The 22496-nt window shown below is 37.7% G+C and overlaps 1 protein-coding gene and 2 long non-coding RNA genes across 6 annotated transcripts; 1 reads left to right on the top strand and 2 right to left on the bottom strand.

Annotated features, from left to right (window-relative positions):
- Positions 1-1852: 1852 nt before the first annotated feature.
- LOC126583851 (uncharacterized) lies at positions 1853-2647 on the bottom strand. Its single transcript, XR_007609867.1, has 3 exons — positions 2557-2647; positions 2326-2412; positions 1853-1990 (listed from the first exon to the last, which is right to left on the bottom strand). It is a non-coding gene; the product is annotated as an uncharacterized LOC126583851 (long non-coding RNA).
- A 5053-nt stretch (positions 2648-7700) lies between these two features.
- On the top strand, positions 7701-9397 carry LOC126583850 (uncharacterized). Of its 2 annotated transcripts, XR_007609866.1 has the most exons (4): positions 7707-8141; positions 8220-8447; positions 8540-8772; positions 9010-9397. It is a non-coding gene; the product is annotated as an uncharacterized LOC126583850 (long non-coding RNA). The 2 variants fall into 2 exon arrangements; XR_007609865.1 differs by having other exon boundaries at positions 7701-8141; positions 8220-8772.
- A 5435-nt stretch (positions 9398-14832) lies between these two features.
- Positions 14833-21901, bottom strand: LOC126583835 (protein ANTAGONIST OF LIKE HETEROCHROMATIN PROTEIN 1-like). 3 transcript variants are annotated; one of them, XM_050248369.1, is made up of 7 exons: positions 21555-21901; positions 21108-21213; positions 20478-20543; positions 18268-18316; positions 17116-17627; positions 16796-17021; positions 16169-16702 (listed from the first exon to the last, which is right to left on the bottom strand). In XM_050248369.1, the coding sequence occupies exons 5-7, from the start codon at positions 17623-17625 to the stop codon at positions 16245-16247; spliced, it is 1194 nt and encodes a 397-aa protein (XP_050104326.1). In that variant the 5' UTR covers positions 17626-17627; positions 18268-18316; positions 20478-20543; positions 21108-21213; positions 21555-21901; the 3' UTR covers positions 16169-16244. The 3 variants fall into 3 exon arrangements, 2 of the variants coding, with proteins under 2 accessions (XP_050104327.1, XP_050104326.1); XR_007609846.1 differs by lacking the exons at positions 16169-16702; positions 16796-17021; positions 17116-17627 and adding exons at positions 14833-15589; positions 15687-16009; XM_050248370.1 differs by lacking the exons at positions 16169-16702; positions 16796-17021; positions 17116-17627 and adding exons at positions 14833-15589; positions 15687-16045.
- Between the last annotated feature and the right edge of the window lie 595 nt (positions 21902-22496).

Raw genomic sequence — 22496 nt, 5'->3', positions numbered from 1 at the left:
GCTGTTCATCTGTTTGGAACACCAGTTCATCCCTTTTCTTCTAATTTTATACACACACACACATATATAGTAAGGGTTATTTTAGGAATAATAATGGGTGAGAAAATAACATTTTAATTTTTTAACTTTTTATAGTGGGTGTAAATATAACGTGGGTGGGAAAATAAGACAACGGGTGAGTCTAGCAATTCTCTTATGTTTTTGCAGTTAATTGTTCTTAAAAATCGTTATTTATCATTGCTAAATTGCTAATCCTGTCAAACTGATCGATAAAGCATCCATACGAGTGACCTCTAACATTGCAGTTGAAGTAGTGAAGTACCCACTTCTTTACATGCATAAGTTTCTGCAAGGTTCTCGACTAGAAAAGTAGTAATTGAAAGCATTGTTTTGGAGTTACATAGGTGCTGGTAGAGGTCAGTAGATATTTTTATGACAGCATATGCTATGAAGACCTTGATTAACGGTTTATTGATTCTATATAGTCACGTTCTGAATCAATTTTAATCGCGAATGGGTAATGCACATTTTCTTTGGTCCCATCATCAGTTTGCTAATATAATATATTGGCTCGCAAAAGTTCTAAAAGACGCTAGTCGGACGGCCGGTTAGGCGGACTAGACAAATTTAAGTCAATCTATTATATTTCGTGTAAATAAGTAAATGATTATGCTTAATATAATATATATATATATATATGTATAATTTCATCATAAATTACAAAATAAAATGAAATATATATTATGAAGTATTTGAACATAATGAAAACATGGGGAACAAGGATATAATGTGTGTTAATTTTAGTGTGCAACAAATCTCTTACAATTTATTTTAAAAAATAAAATGCAAAATGAAAGTTATCTATTTTCTGCCTAAGTGAGTCACGACCTAGGCAGGTCTTGGCAGATGCTTAGGCGGTTTAGGCATGCGTCTCAGCAGGTCTAGGCGATCTTTCTTAATTTTCAAACGTCTATGCATTAATCGGGACTGTGGTCAGCCGCCTAGCGCCTAGACGGGGCCTAAGCGGCGCTAGGCAAGAATTTTTTGAACAGTGATTACCATTATCCACAAAGTGTCAAATGCTTTCTGATGGATACCACGACCGTACCATTCATCCACCAATAACGAGCAATAATCTGCTCAATATCTCAACATATACTCACCGGTAATTAAAATACACATTGTATAAGAGGGTATAGCTTGCCACATTGCTTCAGTCAACACTTCTTTTCCGCGCTATCCTTCTCTAAGCAAGTAGGAAGTCCCAGAAATCTCTCATGGCAAGGAACACCCGACAGAGGTCGCATTTGTTCCCGAACTTCAACAGGTGTGTAGTACTAAAACAAACTGCAGATTTATAGAAATTTATCATCTGGATTCTGGCCTGATGCTGCTTCATATACCCCAAAGATTCGTTTCAATTCCATAGCGTACATCTGCGACTGTAGCATCACTGAAAAGCAAACTATCATCAACCAAAAACAAGTGATAGTGTAGAAAGCAAAGTATAGCAAGCGAAATATCACTTCATTGGTACTTAGGTAATGTATCATCATTTTAGTTATTTTGTGTAAAAACTAGTCATGTATAATACATTCAATTGTCGTAGCAAAATGCGAGTACATTTTCTAGTGGCATCTAAAAATGCTATGGAAAAAAAAATTACTGTACCAATTCTAAAATGCTACAGTAAACTTTTCATAGCATTTAACAAATGCTATAGTAGCTTTTTATAGCATTTTTTACACAATTCATAGCATTTGGCAGAATATAGGAAACATCTATAGCAGTTTTTGAATAGTTATGCAATCACATGTCACTTCGGCAATCCTAATTTAACCAAGAACACAATTTTATTTCTTTCATATCACCAATCATCATTTACAACCATATGATTTCTCAAATTTTTACAAGAAAACTGAAAGCAAATATGGTTACTCTTTCTTCTCTGCCCTTTGACCGCTGCTGGCATCTCCACTTTCATCCTTCACTGTAATAAGAATCAAAGTCACTCAATGATGAAAATCCCTAAAAATATAGCACAAATATAATAAGCATAAGTAGATATTTTTTGCTCAAAGAAAACTGAAGAAAAAAGGAAACAACCGGGGCAAAATTCCAAAACATGACCAAATCTGTGTGGAATTAAAACAAGCAGCAGGATTTTGTGACAGTTTCAGTATGAATCACATAATACTTCTTATAACTCATTCATCTACTATGTCTTCTTCTAGTTCTAGTTATAGCTGAACGCTTAGCATGCATACAAGAATAAGGAACTCAGATGAACACCAAAAGAATAGAAGGGCAAGCTTAGCTAATTACCTTTAGCAATGGCTGATTACTTAGCATACATACTGAATTTACTGCTTCAACCTGTTGCCGAGCCAAGTATTTCTCCCTCCACTCCTTCTGTAAAACAGAACAAACCAAAAGATTGTGCATATGCACATGTCCGTTCAGTTTATAGAGACTCTAAACTATAAGGTCAATACAGGAAAAGAAAAATATTCTCTACTGGATGGAAACACAAGTACCATCAAATAAGCAACTTACATGACCCGGGTGCTCTGCATCCAAAGATTCAACCCGCAAAAATCGCTTAACTGTCACTTGATCCTTTTGTTCATGAAACTGTATTAGAAAAAAAAGCTTACCAAAAGTAAGGTCATCAATTGCATGACCATAAAAGCAAAAAAACAGTACAATTGACAGCAATAACCTCACTTTAGTGATAGGTAAAAATATTGAAGCAAGTCATTTGCATGATCATAAATCAAAGTCAAACTTGAATGTTGAAGCAGATCAATAATAGAAACATATGTACTGAATCAAGAAAAGAGAACTTCACAACGTCATAACTTGAAAGCTGTAAAAATATTAACGATTTCAAGTTATGAAGTTGTGAATTAATAGTGATCGAAGGCAGAATGTAACAAGATATACCTTTACATAAACTGGGTTTTTAGCATTTAAAGGTTTTTATGCAGAATGTACCTTAATTGAGAATTGGCTACAAGAATATTTACCTCAAATGGCAGTCCATTTAGATACAAGTGATTGAAAGTAACATGATGTACCTTTACAATGTCAACAAGATTAAACACTAATCCCCTCGCCAAATGGAATCATGTAAACAAAATGGGTCTTGCTTGTGTCCTAAAGGGTTTCAAATCCAACACAAGAGTCGTAACTCGGAACCTCGAGTGTAAGGGAACGTTCTTAAGCTTAAAGTGAGGACCAAATTTTCACATTTATCACACAACTCAACAACAACAACAACAACAACCACAACTAAGTCTTATCCCGTTAAGTGGGGTCAGGCTGTACCAAGGATTAATCACATAACTGAACCAAGGATTAATTGGAAAAACGGGTTAGGTCTTTATTTTACTCCATTATAAACAAAAGGGAGTCTTCACAAAGGTGGCTTAGGAGAAGTCTCAGCAGTCGGTAGAGCCCCGGAAAGAGAAGGCACCGGAGGGGGATCATTCGGAGCCTCAGTACTGGACAGAACCCTAGAAGGAGGAGGCATCAGAGGTTGATCATTTGGAGCTTCATTACGCGGTACAGCCCCAGAAGACGAAGGCAATAAATGCCTTTGGAACAAACCCACAAATCTCTGATGATCAAGTAAAACCTGACCATCAGATTCCTTCATCTGGTCAAGCTTCCTCTTCATGTTTGTAGCATAGTCATGTGCGAGCCGGTGCAACTGTTTATTCTCATGCTTGAGCCCTCTAATCTCCTGTTTGAGACTCATCACTTCAGCCGCCAATGATTCAACTTGGTGGGTTCGAGCAAATAGGCGTTGGGCCATATTAGACACAGAACCTGCACACTGAACACTGAGAGCCAGAGAATCCTTAACAGCATGAGTTGCTAGTTTTGGCACTTGACCTGGCTTCGTTTGGCATAAACTAGCAAGAACTGAGCTTGGTTTGGCATACCAACACTAGTAAGAACTGAGCTTAGTTTGGCATACCAAGCTCGTGGAGACTATTTCAGGCCATAAATGAATTTGTGCAATTTGCACACCAAATTCGGTTCATTGCTTTGAGGATGCCCTGGTGGCAATTTCATATAGACCTCTTCTTTGAGATCTCCATGCAAGAATGCATTCTTCACGTCCATTTAGTACATGGATCACCCCTTGTTTACTGCCACGGACAATAGCACTCTCACGGTGTTCATTTTGGCAACAGGTGCAAACGTTTCTTTGTAATCCACCTCGTATGTTTGAGTGAATTCCCGAGCTACCAATCTTGCTTTATGCCTCTTAATTGATCCATCTGACTTGAATTTGAGTTTATAAATCCATTTGCAACCCACGGCTTTCTTGTCTACGGGAAGTTTGGTGATACTCCAGGTGTTGTGTTGATCTAGGGCTTTAAGTTCTTCTTGCATTGCTTCTTTTTCCAAACCTCTTGGTTGTTGGCCTCATGGAAATTCTGAGGCTCATTGTAACTTGATATGGTGCTTAGGAATGCAACATGGGATGGTGTCACTCTCTTGTACGACACACAATGGGAGATGGGATGTGTGGGTTTGTAGATGACAAAGTCTTGAAATCTTGTGGGAGTTTTCCTAACACGCATTAGATTGCATCGAGGAGCAGGAAGAGTTGTCTCACACTCGTTCACATTTTGGACCATATTGTGAGGGTCATCTTGATTATCACCATCTTCATGCCGTGTACCATCAGAGTGAGACCCTTCATTGCTACTTTCATTGAGAGATGCATCAATGTTGACATGACTGGGATCTTGTTGTTGAGGAGCCTCAAGTTCGATTCTTGGTAGTTGGAACACATCCAATATGTCATCCCCTTGACTTGTGATTTCATGTGACTTGTTGAAAAAATGATTAGTTTCATCGAATTGAACATCTTTGGACACAATCAATCTCCTTAGTTGAGGATTATAACACTTATATCCCTTTTGTGTAGATGAATAACCAAGAAAAATACATTTAACAGCTCTAGGATCCAATTTATCTCGATGATGAGATTGAATATGCACAAAACAGATGCAGCCAAAAACTCGAAGGTGTGAGAAATCAATTTTACTTCCTTTCATGACCTCTAGGGGAGACTTGAATTCCAAGACTCAACTGGGCAATCTATTGATGATATAAGCAGCTGCCATAGCCCCTTGGGACCAAAATCTCTTTGGTACATTCATTTGTAGCATTAGTGCTCTTGTTTTTTCAAGTAGGTCACGGGTTTTGCGTTCGGTTACACCATTTTGTTGAGGTGTGCCAACACAACTTTTTTGATGCATGATGCCATGAGTGCTTAAATATTGTTTCATGATATGGGACATATATTCGGTGCCATTGTCAGACCTTAAGGTTTGAATTTGAAAGGAGAAATGGTTTTTAACAAGGTTATGAAAGTCCTTAAATACTTCCATAACTTCATTCTTAGACTTTAGAAGATACAACCATGTGACACGAGAGAAATCATCAACAAAGATCACAAAATACTTATAACCATAAAAAGATTCACTAGTTGGTCCCCATACATCTGAATGAACTAGTTCAAAACACTTACTAGCCCTGGACAAGGAAGAGTTAAAAGATAATCTAGTGGCCTTAGACAAGTGGCATGTTTCACATGAAATAGCATCCTTCCCTAAGTTTGGAAATAGAGTTGACAAAATGGGTGGAAAAGGGTGAGCTAAACGTTGATGCCACAATTGATTATCTTGAATGGGATTGAACTTGGCTTGTAACCCTTTGGGATTGCTTTTTGATATGTAATAGAGACCTTCTAAATAAAACCCTTCACCAATCGTCTTCTTGGTAGCACAATCCTGAAAGATGACATTGTGAGGAGAAAATATAGCTAAGCAATTCAAGGTATTTGTGATCTTTCCCACAGATAGAAGTTGAAATGGGAAGGAAGGTACATACAAGGCCATTGATTCAATTTCATCTGACATTATTTTTTATTTTTTCCTTTCCTAAAACCTTTACACTCTCACCATTTTCAATTGAAACTTGGGATGGATTAGTGAATTTTTCAAACTTTTGAGACTTAGACACATGGTTAGTCATATGATCTGTGGCACCCGAATCTACAACCCAAAAATCATGCAACATATTTATTTTAAGAGCAGTTTTAAAGGCTTTCATGATACCTTGCATGTTTTATTGGGGTACGGGTTTCGTGTCTACCAAGAAACCCTCAAACTTTCCGAGCAATGTCGTCGAGTTCCCTTCTCCTATATTGTATGCACGGTCAATTCCAGCCCCTCCTTTCTTGCCTTGAAGGTACGACATAAACTCATTCATGAGTTCAGCTGGATTCGCTGTGAAGTTCTTGAATGGATCAGACCCATTAGAGGTGGAGGCAGACGCATGATTTGCTCGGTGTGTAGTACGATTCACCATTTGTAAACCCTTGTTGTCCTTCATGAAGTCAGGCTTTAATTATGGGTGTAAAATCCAGCATGTGTCTTTAACATGACCTATATTGTTGCAGTGTTGACACTTTAAGTTCGGATGCTTTCCTTTGTACTTCCTCTCGTTGGTTAGATAGGCCCTAGCCTCAGGTACACTAGTCATTATACCCATGTTCATGACTTTCCTCCTTACTTCTTCACATTGGATTGTTGCACATACACTGGTGAAGGAATGAAGTTATGTGTTCATGAGTATGTGACATCGTAGATCTTCATACGTTGAATCGAGACTGGACAAGAGTTGAAATATCTTGTCTTCTTCTGCTCTCTTTTGTAGCAGTGTTGCATCGGTTGTATGAGGGCGATAAATTTCCAACTCATTTCACATGCTTTTCATGCTTCCTAGAAGTTGCACAAATAGCTTGCCATCTTGTTGTAGATCGGAGATGTCATTCTTTAATTGGAAAACCCTTGCAGCATTGTTCTGGCTGCCATACATTTCCTTGACCGCCTCCCATAGCTGGTATGAAGATTCAGAGTAACTGAATATTTCAACTAATTTCCGTTCCGTGGAATTCAAGAGCCATGACATAACTAGCTGATCCTTGCTAAGCCAGGATTCATAGGTTGGTGAGGAAGCATCAGGTATTTTGATGCTTCCATTTATGAACCCTAACTTGGACCTTCCACCTAGAGCCAGAGACACTGCTCTTGACCAAGGCAAGTAATTAAACTTATTCAACACGACTGAGCTTAATCTTTGATTTGGGTTGACATCCACCTCATGCACATTCATGGAGGAAATCACATGTGAACTTTCAGCTTCTGATCCTAACGAATTGTCTTAAGCCATTTTGAAGATTGAACACGCTCAGATAGTAGTACAGTAGAGGCAGGTTAGATTTCCTGCTCTGATACCATGTTGATTTTCAAAGTATGTATTGTATCATAAAATCATTACAATTGTACATCAATATATAAGGAGATTGACTCCTTGATTTACGCCACAAAAGGTGGCTTAGGGAAGACAACCAACAAAATGTGACTTAAGGAATTGACAACCGACAAAAGGTGATAGCACAAAGACAAAAGGTGATAGCACAAAGATAAAAGGTGACATCACAAAGATAAACTAGACCTATATCCTTCCAATACATATCAATCAATCAATCAATCTCAAATTGTCAGCATACACACCGATAAATAGTATTATAGATTTCACACTGGCTTGACTGATCGATGGCGTTGTAATTCGGGGGAGAAAGGTCGCAGAAGTAATGCGAAAACCAGAGACCTTTATCAATTCTGAAATATCCGGTCAGCTTCACCCTCAATTGGCCGACCCATAACAACCATCACCTGCCGAGAATGAGCTGTAGGAATCTTTATTGGACTCAACTAGTATTGATAATAGTGAGTCAGCATATTTGAAATTATAAGTCAGTTGGTGTTTTTTAAATAAGCAGAAAAACCATATCCTATAATTGAGGAACTTCATCCATAGTGCTTGCGGTTTGAAACATGTATCAGGTCCACTACATGCACAACGGAATTAGAGGCAACGGTACAATAACCATCTTCCACGACATATGGAAGTTGGAGAACACTAACTCTATTTAAAGGATTCCCTGCTCACAGAGAAGTTGTTCTTCGAATTGGGACTATCACCATAAGAATATTAAGGTCTCTAATGAGTAGAAGAGTCTCTTTGAAACACGACAATGTCTTCTGCAGGTTAGCTTCATCTATGTAATTAAAACTACGATGTGTTCTACGGTTCAATGTTAGAAAATATTTTATTTATTCCAACAGGAGTTGGAGGAGATTATTAATTCCTTGGCGGCGTCATAGCTGATGTAGGCCCTCGTCGTCGCGAAGGTGACGGGGACGCGGCGGCCGAGTAGATGCGGAACTCGGGGGCCAAGGCGTTGAGCGAGCGGTCGTGCGCCGCCAGGAAGTAGAAGATTATGCTGCAGCCGCCTATGAAGAGGATTAACAAGAGGGGCTTAATTACTGCAGGCCCATCTAAGTGCCTATTTGGTCATTGATCAAAGTTTTATTGCACTTTTCGCTGTATTTAATTAGTGTTGGTTATTTATATTCTGATGATGTATATTGACAATTTTGAACAGTTTCTGAATTTATATGCACCCAAGTATGAAACCGATGGAAAATTTGGCCGACAGTGCACAATTCAACAATTTTTGCCTTGGTGCTGATTCACATCATTGCAATTGGAATGTTTGGGCTCAAAAAGGTTCCCTTAGCTTCCAGCCTGACTATTCCTCTTCCGATTCTCACGCTTCTTTTCAATGAGTACTGCCGCAAACGATTCCTTCCAATATTCTAAGCCTATCCGGCTGAGGTATGTCAGCACTATTGCTATCAACTTTTCGTTTATTTCAGTTGCAACAGAATTATAGTTAGTCAATGTTCCAAATCTGGTTCTCATCAGACCATCGATATCTGACAGTGATATCGAATTGGTTATAATCTTCTTAATTTGGTTCCTTGTATTAAAAACTAATGGAATATATATCTCAGCCGACGATTTGGAAATTTGGAATGTATATAAGAACCTCATTACCGCGTTTTGATGCAGTGTTTGATAAAGAAAGATAGAGAAGGCGAGAACGATCCTAGAATCTCTGCATTTTATGAAAAGTTAAGCACTGCTTACAAGGATCCAGCTCTGATGTCAATGCAGCATCCGCGAAGCGCTGATGGACACAGCACTCCCCTTCTTCAAGCTGGAGTCTGAAAGTAAGCAGTTTGTCTTTACATAAAAACGAACTTACCTGTCTCTACAAATTACAAAAAATATAACAGAAAGAACGAAACAGCTTGTGCCGCGTGTTAGCCGTGTGTAAAATACGTGATCTTTCAGTTAGGCTTGTTAGCCATGTGTTTTTTTTTTTTTTTTAAGAAGCACTTCTCATGTGTTTCTCTCTATAAGTGATTTTGGTCCTCGCAGATGAGTGCTTAATGTTGAGGAGTACAATTGAGTTGTAACGTATTCAATAATTAAATTCATTACTATCTCAATTTCTATCGTTGTAATATCGATAATATCTTTTATGTTCTTATTGATGTCAGTGGCTTAAAAACGTGTATTTTCACACAAACATCGTCATATCAAAGGATTTTTTCATCCTTGAACTTGAAATACCACACAATAATATGTGATTAACTTGATGTACTGTTAACAGTCGTAAAGTAGACTTTGTTCTCAACTTACTTACTTTTGGTTGCCAACCCTAAATTGTTTGTGGTTCTGAAGTTCCATTTGTCAACTCAAAACACAACTTCTACAACATTCTTGGACATTGGAACAGTTCCAGTTTTCCAGATTATTAATGTAAGACTTTTAATTTATTCATTATTTTTTTCATGAATAAACATGACATTTGTCAACCTCACCTATAATTCATGTTTACTTGATAAATGGTGTAAATACGTGAAGAAAAAAAATTAGGATTTTTTTTTAATTTTTTTAAGTAAACATTGTGTAAAATTACTTTAAACTCAAAATCAGCTTGGTAATATACGGTGTCTAAATATATAAAACCCAGAATTAATTCACAAATTTCACATGTTATTTCCTATTTATCCGCTTTGTTGTTTCTTATCATTCTAGTTAATTAAATAATAATATATTGCGATTAGTACAGTTAGAGATTTTCTTATATTCATTTTTACATTGTACTTGAAACGTTTAAGATTCAACTTTCGCGAATAGCGAGTTTGATATCAAATTATTGTAAGTTCATTATACAATTTAGTCCAATCTCCACCCTTAGCATCATTGTATTAAAAAAGGGGAAACTTGATATAAGTCCAATTTGAGTCAATAGTACGAATAATCCAATTTATTAAAATAAGTCCAATACCTTAAATTTAATTATTTAATTATCAATAATTATCTCTTCAATGAAATAATTTATTGTAAAAATCAAATTTCTTCCTAATTATCTCTTTGATTATTTCTTTTTATTTATTTATTTTTTTTGTTATTTCTTGTTCTTCCTCTTGCTTTATCCTATTTATAGATTTTATTTTAATTTTTATAATCAACCTATATTACAAGTTAATTGTATTTATCTACCTATATGACAGATTTTTTTCATAGTCAACCTGTCACAGATTAATGTGTTTTACTTGTAGGTATATTATGTTTTTTCTACCTTTTAGTTAGGTTTCATATCTCACTTATAGGTATAATAAACATTCATAAATTTGCTACTTGAGTTAGGGTAGAATGTTTTGCAGATAGATTTATATTAATATATTAGCTTTTTTGTTATAAGATATTAATTAGATATTTTGGAGTTGGAAAATGCATAATATTAAAATATTTTAATTGATTTTTAATATTTTTAGAAAACATTAAATGAGTATAAAATAAATAAATACATATAATTAAATAACTGGACTCACTCCTAAAAACACTATGTGATTTTGGACCTGGATATAAAAGCCCCTTAAAAAAATAGATCATAATACAACTAATAAAATAATATAAAGTCTAATATAACTGAAAATTCTTATAATTCAATATAAACTTATGTTTAAAGGAAATACCTCTAAAAAGTCATGTAACTAAATTATCATGTGAAAAAATAGCTTAAACTATCATGTCGTAGTAGTACTACGATCTAATGATATTCATCTTCACTTATAAGTGAGAGGTCTTAGGTTCGATTATTGACAAATGCGAAGTTGAAACCACATTATTGTTAGCTTATTGTGAGGTTAAACATATCCCCTTCTCCTTAATGTAGATAATATCATTTGTTCAATAAAAAAACTATCATGCGAAAATTTAGCTTTGTGAGTAAACTTCAACTCGATCTTCAAAAATCATATTGTTATTGTGCAATTTGCTACATACTTTCTTCCGATAAGAAAAAGAAAAAAATATCATTACAAACATTTTTGATATAGTGATATTCGTCTTCATTTATATTTAAAAGACTTTAAAATATTTGAATCTTGTGGATAACAAATATGCTTGCATCAAAGAAAGAAAAGAAAACCTCAACAAAAAATCCTCACTTTTTAGTGTGTATTCGTGTCGTACGTTTTTTTCTGTCGGAACTTTGCCACGTTAAATACCTAATGAGTAAGCTTGAACAATGCCTATATATTGACCTGGCAAGAGCTTATTCGTGGCTAAAAGTCTCGCGCCAGATGGAGAAAAAACCAATTGGATTCCATCGTTCAAATAGATACGCTCGCAACCTGCCAACTGAAGACCAACCACAAAGGATATAACGTATACACGTTTAGGGTTACAAAACACAGCCTTCCCAAAACCCCAACGCCCATTCCTCACTTTCACGTTAGACTTTGAAAAACTTACAGAGAGGTTTGAAGCTATGGTGTCTGGGACAGAGGTCAGCACAAAGCCTGTGGTGATGGACGTACCCCACACCACATGCTGCGTCACACGGCATCCACCATCGCCAAAAGGCTTCTGAGCGGGGAGAGTATGACGCTGGTTTGCTGCGAGCAGATGTGTAGTGAGGCAGAAGATGAGGTATATGAGGTTCTTGAAGAAGCGTATGAACACTCAGCCTTCTCATGGTCGCATCCATTTTTCGTACCCCAGCTAAGATCGTCTGGAGCACCATCCGCGAGTCTATGTCGTTTCTCTGTTTTATTTTTGTTTTTATGTGTGTTTTCCTAAGTTTGAGCAAGTGAATTTATCTGGATTTGATTTTTCTTGATGGAATAGTATATAATTATGTTATATTACAAGTAACTGAACACATCTTTGGCTAGTTTATGTTTCTGGGATTGGATTTGATTTCTTAAACAGCCTCAAAGAGCAAGCTACCTATTGTTGGTATTCAAAGTTTACTAACTCAATACCAATATATGTGGGTGATAAGTTTACAAACTCTATCACACCTCTCACTTTGCACTCTCAATAAAATTGGACAAACAAAAGGAAAGAAGTAGCAAGCTTGGTGATAACAAACACTTTGAAATATTAGAAGAGTTTACAACTCTTAAAGCTTACAAGCTGAAAATGAGAATGGGATTGGAATGGAATTGAATTGGATGATTCTAAAGCCTAGCAAGAAAGCCTATTTATACAAAACAGAAATTGATAAACAATACAACAACACTTGCAATGAATGATGGTGTTTACCATCTTTACACCCTTTCAAACACATGCAGCAACTTTGGATAGTTGGCACACACATGCATTGCATTATTCCAGGTTGGAATCACAACCTTTCGGCTAGCACACAGCAGCTCACATCTCTGCTGTCTTTCAGCACACTTTCAGCTGGCACATGGAGGAAACTTTAGTCTTTGTAGTTGCAGCAAGTGTGAATACAACCTGTAAAGAAACTAACAGCTAGCAGCTGCCATTTACAACCTGTTTTGATTTGAATTTCCAACACCTATGACTTACAAGTTTAAATTCCCTTTCCTGCCCCTGCCTAAAACGCTACCATGCATCTCACTTGGCATCTCCCTTTGCTCACAATCACACAACTTAAATAGTTTTGTTATGCTTAGTATCTAGGAGGTCGATCAAAATTATACCGCCTTGAATTTTGACGCTATCCTCATGCATGTTTTCCCAGTTCAGGAGGAACATAACTACAACTCTCAATCAGTTCCTGCTTGGCTTTTTGCTAGAGTTCATAAAACACATCCTTGTCATGCAAAGTCAAGAACATTGTCGCCACATCGGTCTTCCCCGCACTACCAGTACTCCCAATTTGATGTGTGTAGTCTCGAATTTTCTCGTATCATATTATGCGCTACATACATTGAATACAGTGAGTTTCGAGTCCAATTCAAACCCAGGCATCAAACGGTCACATATTTGTTACTGTTAGCTGAGGGCGCACAATTTCCTTGGTTTCGTTAAATTATTCAGTTCGAATATGAAATTGCCTGCGCGGGAGTTTGAGAAGACGAAGGGGAGGGCTCCGGTTGCATACGATACGACAGGAAAGAAACAGTAGAGTTGCGCCACGTTATTGTTTTGGTACAAGGGATTCATGTCACGAGAAGTGTCCTCCGTGCCATCCCAATCGAAATTGGGCCGGAACTTCTCGCCGGGTTTGTTCTCGCGCTTCTTCGGCTGCTTCCCGCACTTTCTCTCGCTCCCGCTACTTGGCCTCCTCTTCACTTTCACGATCACTGTTCCATTCCCGGCCTCGGTCACGATTCCGCCTCTCCGATTCCCGCTCTCGATCAGAAACGGTGGCGGGGACGGAATTGAAGGGATTCGGGACGGCATGATGGTGTTGTCGGCTTTTATGTTGTTCCGCTTCCTCTCGGCGTAGTTGGAGGGCTAACTGCTTCCGTTCAGCTTTGGTTAAGAACACTGCCCTCTAGGACGGCGGCAACGACGAGGAGGCGCCGGCCGCTATCGAAACGCAATCGAAGGAGCGTTTCATTCTGTTAAACAGAAAAAAGTCCCGGGGTACATGGCCGGAGCCAACGTGGACCCAGGGGTATAATCGTCAATTTAGAAATACAAAGTCAGTTACCTTCCTTTGCACAACACCTCTCAGGCGCAAAATCTCCTTCCTACCCCTCCCCTCTCCCTTACTCTTATCTTTTTATCGATTATAGCCAAAATTTAACACATAAACATAAAATCTCCTTCCTACCCCTCCCCTCTCCCTTACTTTCATCTTTTTATCGATTATAGCCAAAATTTAAAAATGACAGAAAATCCACTTAAATACCAAAATTAAAACCAAATAAACATAAATTGTCACATTCAAGTCCGCATAGTAAGATATTATCCGCTTTGGATCATGCCCTCACGGATTTGTTCTTAGGCTTCCACCCAAAACGCGTCTTACTATAGAGATGTGGGTATGTACATATAAAGCACATCACCTCCTCTTGGATCTGACATAAATTAAGTCGTTTTTTCAATAAGGAAAAGTTTGGGTTAGCCATAAGCAATAAGATTTGTGCGGTCCTCAGCTGCAACATTTTTCCTATCTTCCTTGTCGTAACCATGAGGAGCAAATTAAGGGTGCGTTTGTTGCGCTGGACTGTCTCGGACTGGACTAGCTGCCGGGACTAAGCTGGACTGGCTTAGACTGGACTAAGCTGGACTAACTTAGTGAAGCGTTTGGTGCAGTCTCGGACTAAGAAGCAGGATAAGAAAAACAGTACTGTTCACCAGATTTGTGTTTGCTTAGACTAGGACTACAAATTTTTGGCATTGTGTAATAGAGTAATGCTACAAATCTCATGATATGGGTTAATTGGAGCATATTTTTGCCATGTATATTATGAATCTTAAAAAAAATTGACAATTGTTTTGTTTCTATTACCTGCTAATAGAATTGGGTTTAATTTGCAAATGTAGCTTGATTTAAACTCTATCACCCAACAGAAGAAAAATAATAGTGCCCAATACATGCAACTTTAACAAATACAAGTACATAAGATCTCCATAATTTAGAAAATCCTAGTTAACATTAGTTAACATTAGCCAAAATAGATCTCCATAATTTACAAAATGGCTAGTTAACATAAGCCAAAATACTAGTGCAAAGCTAAGTTATAAGTCATAACATAAGATTGTATGATTAATAAAATACATCCATGTTAACGTTATTAAAATACATCCATGTTAACATTAGCTAAAATCCTCATCCGCTTGCGTTGTCGCTTAAAAGCCTTTGGACGAACACTTTCTTGAGTTCCGGTTTGATTGCCCTGAACACTCCCACATTTTTTGGTTTATCCAAAATAAGAGACAATGCATCAATTTGATCCATAGGAGAGAGACCCATTGCTTCAAGTTCATTAGCTATGTCAGTATGATCTGCAGTACCTTGAACTAAAGCTTCAGTTACCATTTGCATCCTCTTCCCACTTTCAACATAAAAATCTTTCAGTCCACTGATAATTGCCTCGGTTCCATCATTTGAACTTCCCACAGCTCTTTTCCTCTTTCTTTGGCTATTTTCAGATGGGGTGCTTTGTTGGCTTTGTTGGTTCATTGAAGAAACAAAATTTTCACCTCCAATATCACTTTCACCAACATGATCATGACTTTGTTCCTCCATCATTTGAGCAGGGGTTTCGGCTACATTACCCGTAGCCCGATCTTTTCCAAATATATATGCAAATCTATCAAACAGTGGAAAAGGTTTGCTTCTCCATCCATCGGCTTCTTTATTTCTCTAAGATTATATCAACATAGCAAAACTAAAATTTAGCATGCGTAACAAATATAGCAGCAAGAATATAACTAATGCATAAATAAAATAGGATATGAACCTGCACATAAGTTTGCCATGCGTCATCACTGTCAACTTCAACGCACTTTTTGACATCATTCCATGCAAATCCACTTGTGTTTATCATGTCAACGACCATACTATATGTTTTTTTCCATTTCTTCAACTTGGATTCAATATGTGGATTTGCCTTGATATTTGAATGAGGACATAAAACATTGACAGCTTTTGCTATTTCAACCAAAGTACCTTGTTTGAAAGCACCGGTGTCACACCGTTGCTTCCGAGCAACAAAATCCTCAAGAACTCCTAGTAATACTTCTTCCTCAAATGCTTCCCATTTACGCCTTCTTCCTTTTGGCTCTTGAGTAGCATTCAAAAAATTTTCGTTATCCATACCTAAACAAAAAATATTTTAATGAAGGAAAATACCATACAAATAATCAATTTGCATAATATCCAATCAACTTACATAATATCCAATCAACTTGCATAACATCCAATTAATTTGCATATCATCCAATCATTGTGCTAATATCTAACAAATGCATGATAAAAAAGGAATACTAAAATAAAATGTTATCATTAACACATATAGCTAGTTCGGTTGCTGGTTCCTAATTGCTCTCCACTCATTATACATTTCCTGAGCCATATCATTCCTCATTGCAGTCCACTGGTCCGATGTTTGAACACTACCAACATATTCACCTTCTTCTGTATTTTGTCCATCTTCTATTATTGGCAAATTCTCCATTGGATCTACAGACATCTCTTGCCTAATAAGATTGTGTAGTAGGCAACAAGCGGTAATTATTCGACCTTGTGTCCTTATCGGATAGAAAGATGGACTCCTTAGTATCGACCACCTTCCTTTTAGCAGGCCAAAACAGCGTTCAATTACATTCCTTGCCTTAGAATGCTTCATGTTAAAATATTCTTCCTTATTAGAAGGTGTTCGTCCCTCCCATTCAGATAAATGATAAGGTATTCCTCTATAGGGTGCAAGGAATCCTTCACCATTTGTATAACCACCATCTACAAGGTAATAACAACCTAATGAAAAAAAAAAAGACCTTATTAGTGTTTTGTAGTTGACAAACAGAACTAAACCTAACTTACAAAGTTGAGACTAAGTAATAGTCTTACCCGCTGGTACCTTAAAACCATTAGGCCTACTAATTGCATCATGTAGCACTCTAGAGTCTGATGCGGAACCCTCCCACCCCGGAAACACATATATGAACTGCATATCTCCTGAACACACACCTAACACATTAGTTGCGACTCGACCCTTTCTTGTTCGGTATCTTGGTTTGTCAATTTCAGGTACATGCACATCAATGTGTGTTCCATCCAATGCTCCCAAGCAATTCTTAAAAATAAAAAATAAAAAAGTTTTTGTTAATTTATACAAAGGGAATGAAGAGTTAAAGCTTAGGGAAAATGAAAAAAAATTCTCATCATACCTTAAAACATCGCCACCTAGGATCTGTAGAATCAATAGGCACAGGCTGGGGGACTTTTAGTAGGATACCTTGTAATCGCAAAATTCCTTGCAATACACTATTGAAATACCTACTTATAGTCTCTCCCGACCTATAAAATCTACCGCCAACACTACGATTCTTAGTATGATGTGCTAATATTTGTAAAGTCATACACACCTGTTCCTCTACAGACACCAAACCATCAGTTTTTACCCTCCCATCTTGACGAAGTAAGTCGCATAATATGCCAAAAGTCCTTCTATCCATTCTCAATTCGTTGACACATTCAGTATCAGTATTCCCTATTATACCATTCAGATAACACAAACTAATCTCTCGTCTAATAAGTGAACGGTTAGTCAATGTGGGTCGTTCAACATGTCTCTGTTTGCCACGTAGCATCATCACCACAAGAATCGTACAAATACAAATTGTCTCCAAATAAGACATCTCTAACAATAAGATCAATAAAAGCTTCCTTCGATCCATATCTATCCAAACAAAACAAAAAACAAAAAACAAATTAACTAGATCATTAACCCGAGGCAACAAATATACAGATGGCGTTGAAAAAAAAAAGTTTTCATTAACCCGAGGCAACAAATATACTGGTGGCGTTGAAAAAAAAAAAAGTTTTCATTAACCCGAGGCAACAAATATACAGGTGGCGTTGAAAAAAAAAAAGTTTTCATTAACCCGAGGCAACAAATATACAGGTGGCGTTGAAAAAAAAAAAAGTTTTCATTAACCCGAGGCAACAAATATACAGGTGGCGTTGAAAAAAAAAAAGTTTTCATTAACCCGAGGCAACAAATATACAGGTGGCGTTGAAAAAAAAAAAGTTTTCATTAACCCGAGGCAACAAATATACAGGTGGCGTTGAAAAAAAAAAAAGTGTTCATTAACCCGAGGCAACAAATATACAGGTGGCGTTGAAAAAAAAAAAGTTTTCATTAACCCGAGGCAACAAATATACAGGTGGCGTTGAAAAAAAAAAGTTTTCATTAACCCGAGGCATCATATTCAAAATGTTCTACTCTTATACATCTATAAACATGTGTCTAAGAACACTAGTATGAGGATTGCTATCATTGCTAGGCATTGCATGTGAAAAGGGAAATTAAAGGACACCTGTAATGCAGTAGCCTTAGCCTTAGCCTTCCGTTTATGCTCCTCTTCTCTGCAACCAACAACCACAAAAAATTGCAATTCAGCATCAACCCCACACAATACAAAACATTCACATTGTAATATCATGGTTATAAACCAAGTACACACACACTGCATACATACATACACACACTGCATACAGTGCATACACACACTGCATACACTACACACACACACTGCATACACTACACATACACCCTGCAAGTACACACACACTGCATACACCCTGCATACATACACACTGCAAACACACTACACACACACATTGCATACATACACACTGCAAACACTACACATATACACACACTACATACACTACACACACTACATACACTACACACACACACTGCATACATACACTGCATACACCCTGCACACACACACTGCAAACACACTACACACACACACTGCATACATACACACTGCAAACATACACTACACACACACCCTGCAAGTACACACACACTGCATACACCCTGCACACACACTGCAAACACACTACACACACACACTGCATACATACACACTGCAAACACTACACATATACACACATTACATACACTACACACACTACATACACTACACACACTACATACACTGCATACATACACACTGCATACACCCTGCACACACACACTGCAAACACATTACACACACACACTGCATACATACACACTGCAAACATACACTGCAAACACACTACACACACACACTGCATACATACACACTGCAAACATACACTACACACACACCCTGCAAGTACACACACTGCATACACCCTGCACACACACACTGCAAACACACTACACACACACACTGCATACATACACACTGCAAACACTACACATATACACACACTACATACACTACACACACACACTGCATACATACACACTGCATACACCCTGCACACACACACTGCAAACACATTACACACACACACTGCATACATACACACTGCAAACATACACTGCAAACACACTACACACACACACTGCATACATACACACTGCAAACATACACTACACACACACCCTGCAAGTACACACACTGCATACACCCTGCACACACACACTGCAAACACACTACACACACACACTGCATACATACACACTGCAAACACTACACATATACACACACTACATACACTACACACACACACTGCATACATACACACTGCATACACCCTGCACACACACACTGCAAACACATTACACACACACACTGCATACATACACACTGCAAACATACACTGCAAACACACTACACACACACACTGCATACATACACACTGCAAACATACACTACACACACACCCTGCAAGTACACACACTGCATACACCCTGCACACACACACTGCAAACACACTACACACACACACTGCATACATACACACTGCAAACATACACTACACACACACCCTGCAAGTACACACACTGCATACACCCTGCACACACACACTGCAAACACACTACACACACACACTGCATACATACACACTGCAAACACTACACATATACACACACTACATACACTACACACACACACTGCATACATACACACTGCATACACCCTGCACACACACACTGCAAACACATTACACACACACACTGCATACATACACACTGCAAACATACACTGCAAACACACTACACACACACACTGCATACATACACACTGCAAACATACACTACACACACACCCTGCAAGTACACACACACTGCATACACCCTGCACACACACACTGCAAACACACTACACACACACACTGCATACATACACACTGCATACACCCTGCACACACACACTGCAAACACACTACACACACACACTGCATACATACACACTGCAAACACAGTACATACATACACACACTACATACACTACACACACACACTACATACACTACACACACACACTGCATACATACACACTGGCAGTGTAACAACTTCTCAGGACCATGACAAAATAAAATGATATAACTACACTACACACACACACTGCATACATACACACTGCATACATACACTCTAGTCAATTTGTTTATGCATAACGCATAGCAAAATGATATAACTACACTTCATCACAAAAAATCAGATAAGCTTCGAACTGCATCAGCAAGCAGATTGATTGAAAACTAAAATCAAATTCATTGAAGGCCCGTGAATTACCTGTTCAAAGAGTCCTTTCGGCAAAAATGTAATGAAGTTGTACTTTGTAGTCGATATAGAATTCCCCTGGAACAATTGAACGCATAATAATTAAAACCGAATACAAACAAAATGAAGTAAGATTTAAAGTGGCAGATAACAGAACATAGATTACATATCCTACACGTTTATACTAATAAACTTGTTGATGGCACATGGTGGAGGTAAAACAAAATCCTGAAAACATCCACTGTGCTAGAAACATATTCTAGATTATGAGAAGGCCATATCCTAATATTCTGTTCTACGATCCAGATGAAAGAAAGGCAGGGCACTCAAGAACTAAAGAGAAATTATTCATTATTTAAGTTGGGTTAGTTCTAAACATTGAAAGGCAGCCAATATTTGAAGAACCTAATAACTTGTACCAATTTATATATACAAAATCGGGGTATATATAAAAATCACTCACAGAATCCAAAGAGTAGTAACATAATTCAATGTAATTCCTCTTGCAAAGACACCAACTTTTCGCAACAATGAGATTAAAAACCAAATCAACCAACTATCAAAATCCAATGAGTGGTAAACAAGCTATACATTATGCAAAATAGGCAATCAAACGGCCAAAAAACAGCCACAAAATCCAACCTTTTTGCACAGCTTAAGACGTTTCCGCCGCAATGCCTCTCCTTGCTTCTGCTCAGCTTCCCTTCTCCTCTTCTTCTTCCTCTTGTGAAACCCAGACACGAAATTGCTTCACAAAATCCAAACAAGCAAAGCATCAAAACCCGAAAAATCAAAAAACCCATTTCAGAAAACGCGAAAAGAAACAAAATTTCAGGGCTTAGATTTCATCACTGAGCAAATTTTGTGATGGCGGTTTTTACTACCTGAGGATTTGAAAGAAAAGTTGAAATATGAAAACCCCAAATTCTAATCTTAATTTGACCTAAAAATCAAAACCCTAATTTGTTCAAGTGCAGAGGTCTATCATTGAAAATTTCTCAAACCCAAAACAACAAAATCAAATGCAGCTCAGTAATACCACGATCTGCAAAACAAATTGACGAAATAAAGCGAAGATGCGAAGTTTACCAGACAAGTCGGAGCAGATGAGGGCGAGCAGATGCAGATGAGGGAAGGCGCAGAGATCAGAATGAGGAAGATGACGATGAGGGAGCAGGGCAAGGACGACGATGAGGGAAGACGCAGCGATGAGGACGAGCGACGTAGGTTCTTGGATGAGTGACTCTCTCGCGGCTTTCTCTCAGGGCTTACGAGTCCTCCCGAAACTGGGGTTCCTCGTTAAGAACGCGTAAGGAGGTGAATAATCCGAGCGAGTCCGACCTAAGGTCATTAAAACTAATCCTGCTACAAACCAAACAAGGGACTATAGTCTAGTCCAGTCCAGTCCTCCCTAGTCCTGTCAAACAAACGGCCCCTAAAAGCCTTTCTCATGGGTATAAGACTCAGGGCAATCATTCTTTTCTCCAACTGTCTTCATCTTCGGCTCAATCATATGGCAAGATCCCATATTTGTTTAATGAATTGGCCAGATAAGGGCCCAACACTTTCGGATCTGAATCCTCTGATTTCATATAGTTGGCAAATGAAGATAATCTAGTTCCAACTTTATCTGTTCATATCTCAATAACAACAGCTTCAATGACTTCCAGAGCAAATCGACAACGATTTTGCATATATCCACCATATTGGTATGTTCAATCATTCACTTGATCATTTAGAAATTGATCTGTCAGGTATCCATGGGCTCCATGAATTTCCTCTCCATCAAACTTGCACAAGTTTAAATGACCAACTTTGAGGGCGGCCTAGCACTTTGAACAACGATGTAGAAGAGATATGTTGTAGCTTTTTTGTGCAAATGAGTTTTAGATTTTGAAGATATTTAGGTTTATTTATGTGAGTTTTCTGTTATATTTAAAAGTTTTATAAAAAGTGGCATTTATAAAATTGGGTGTTAAGTTTTGGATATTAATAGTAAATACTTGTCCTTCTAAAATTTATTGACTTTTG

Source organism: Malus sylvestris, chromosome 9, assembly GCF_916048215.2.
Source record: "Malus sylvestris chromosome 9, drMalSylv7.2, whole genome shotgun sequence".
NCBI classification, from domain to species: domain Eukaryota; kingdom Viridiplantae; phylum Streptophyta; class Magnoliopsida; order Rosales; family Rosaceae; genus Malus; species Malus sylvestris.
This window is presented reverse-complemented; position numbering and strand designations above follow the sequence as displayed.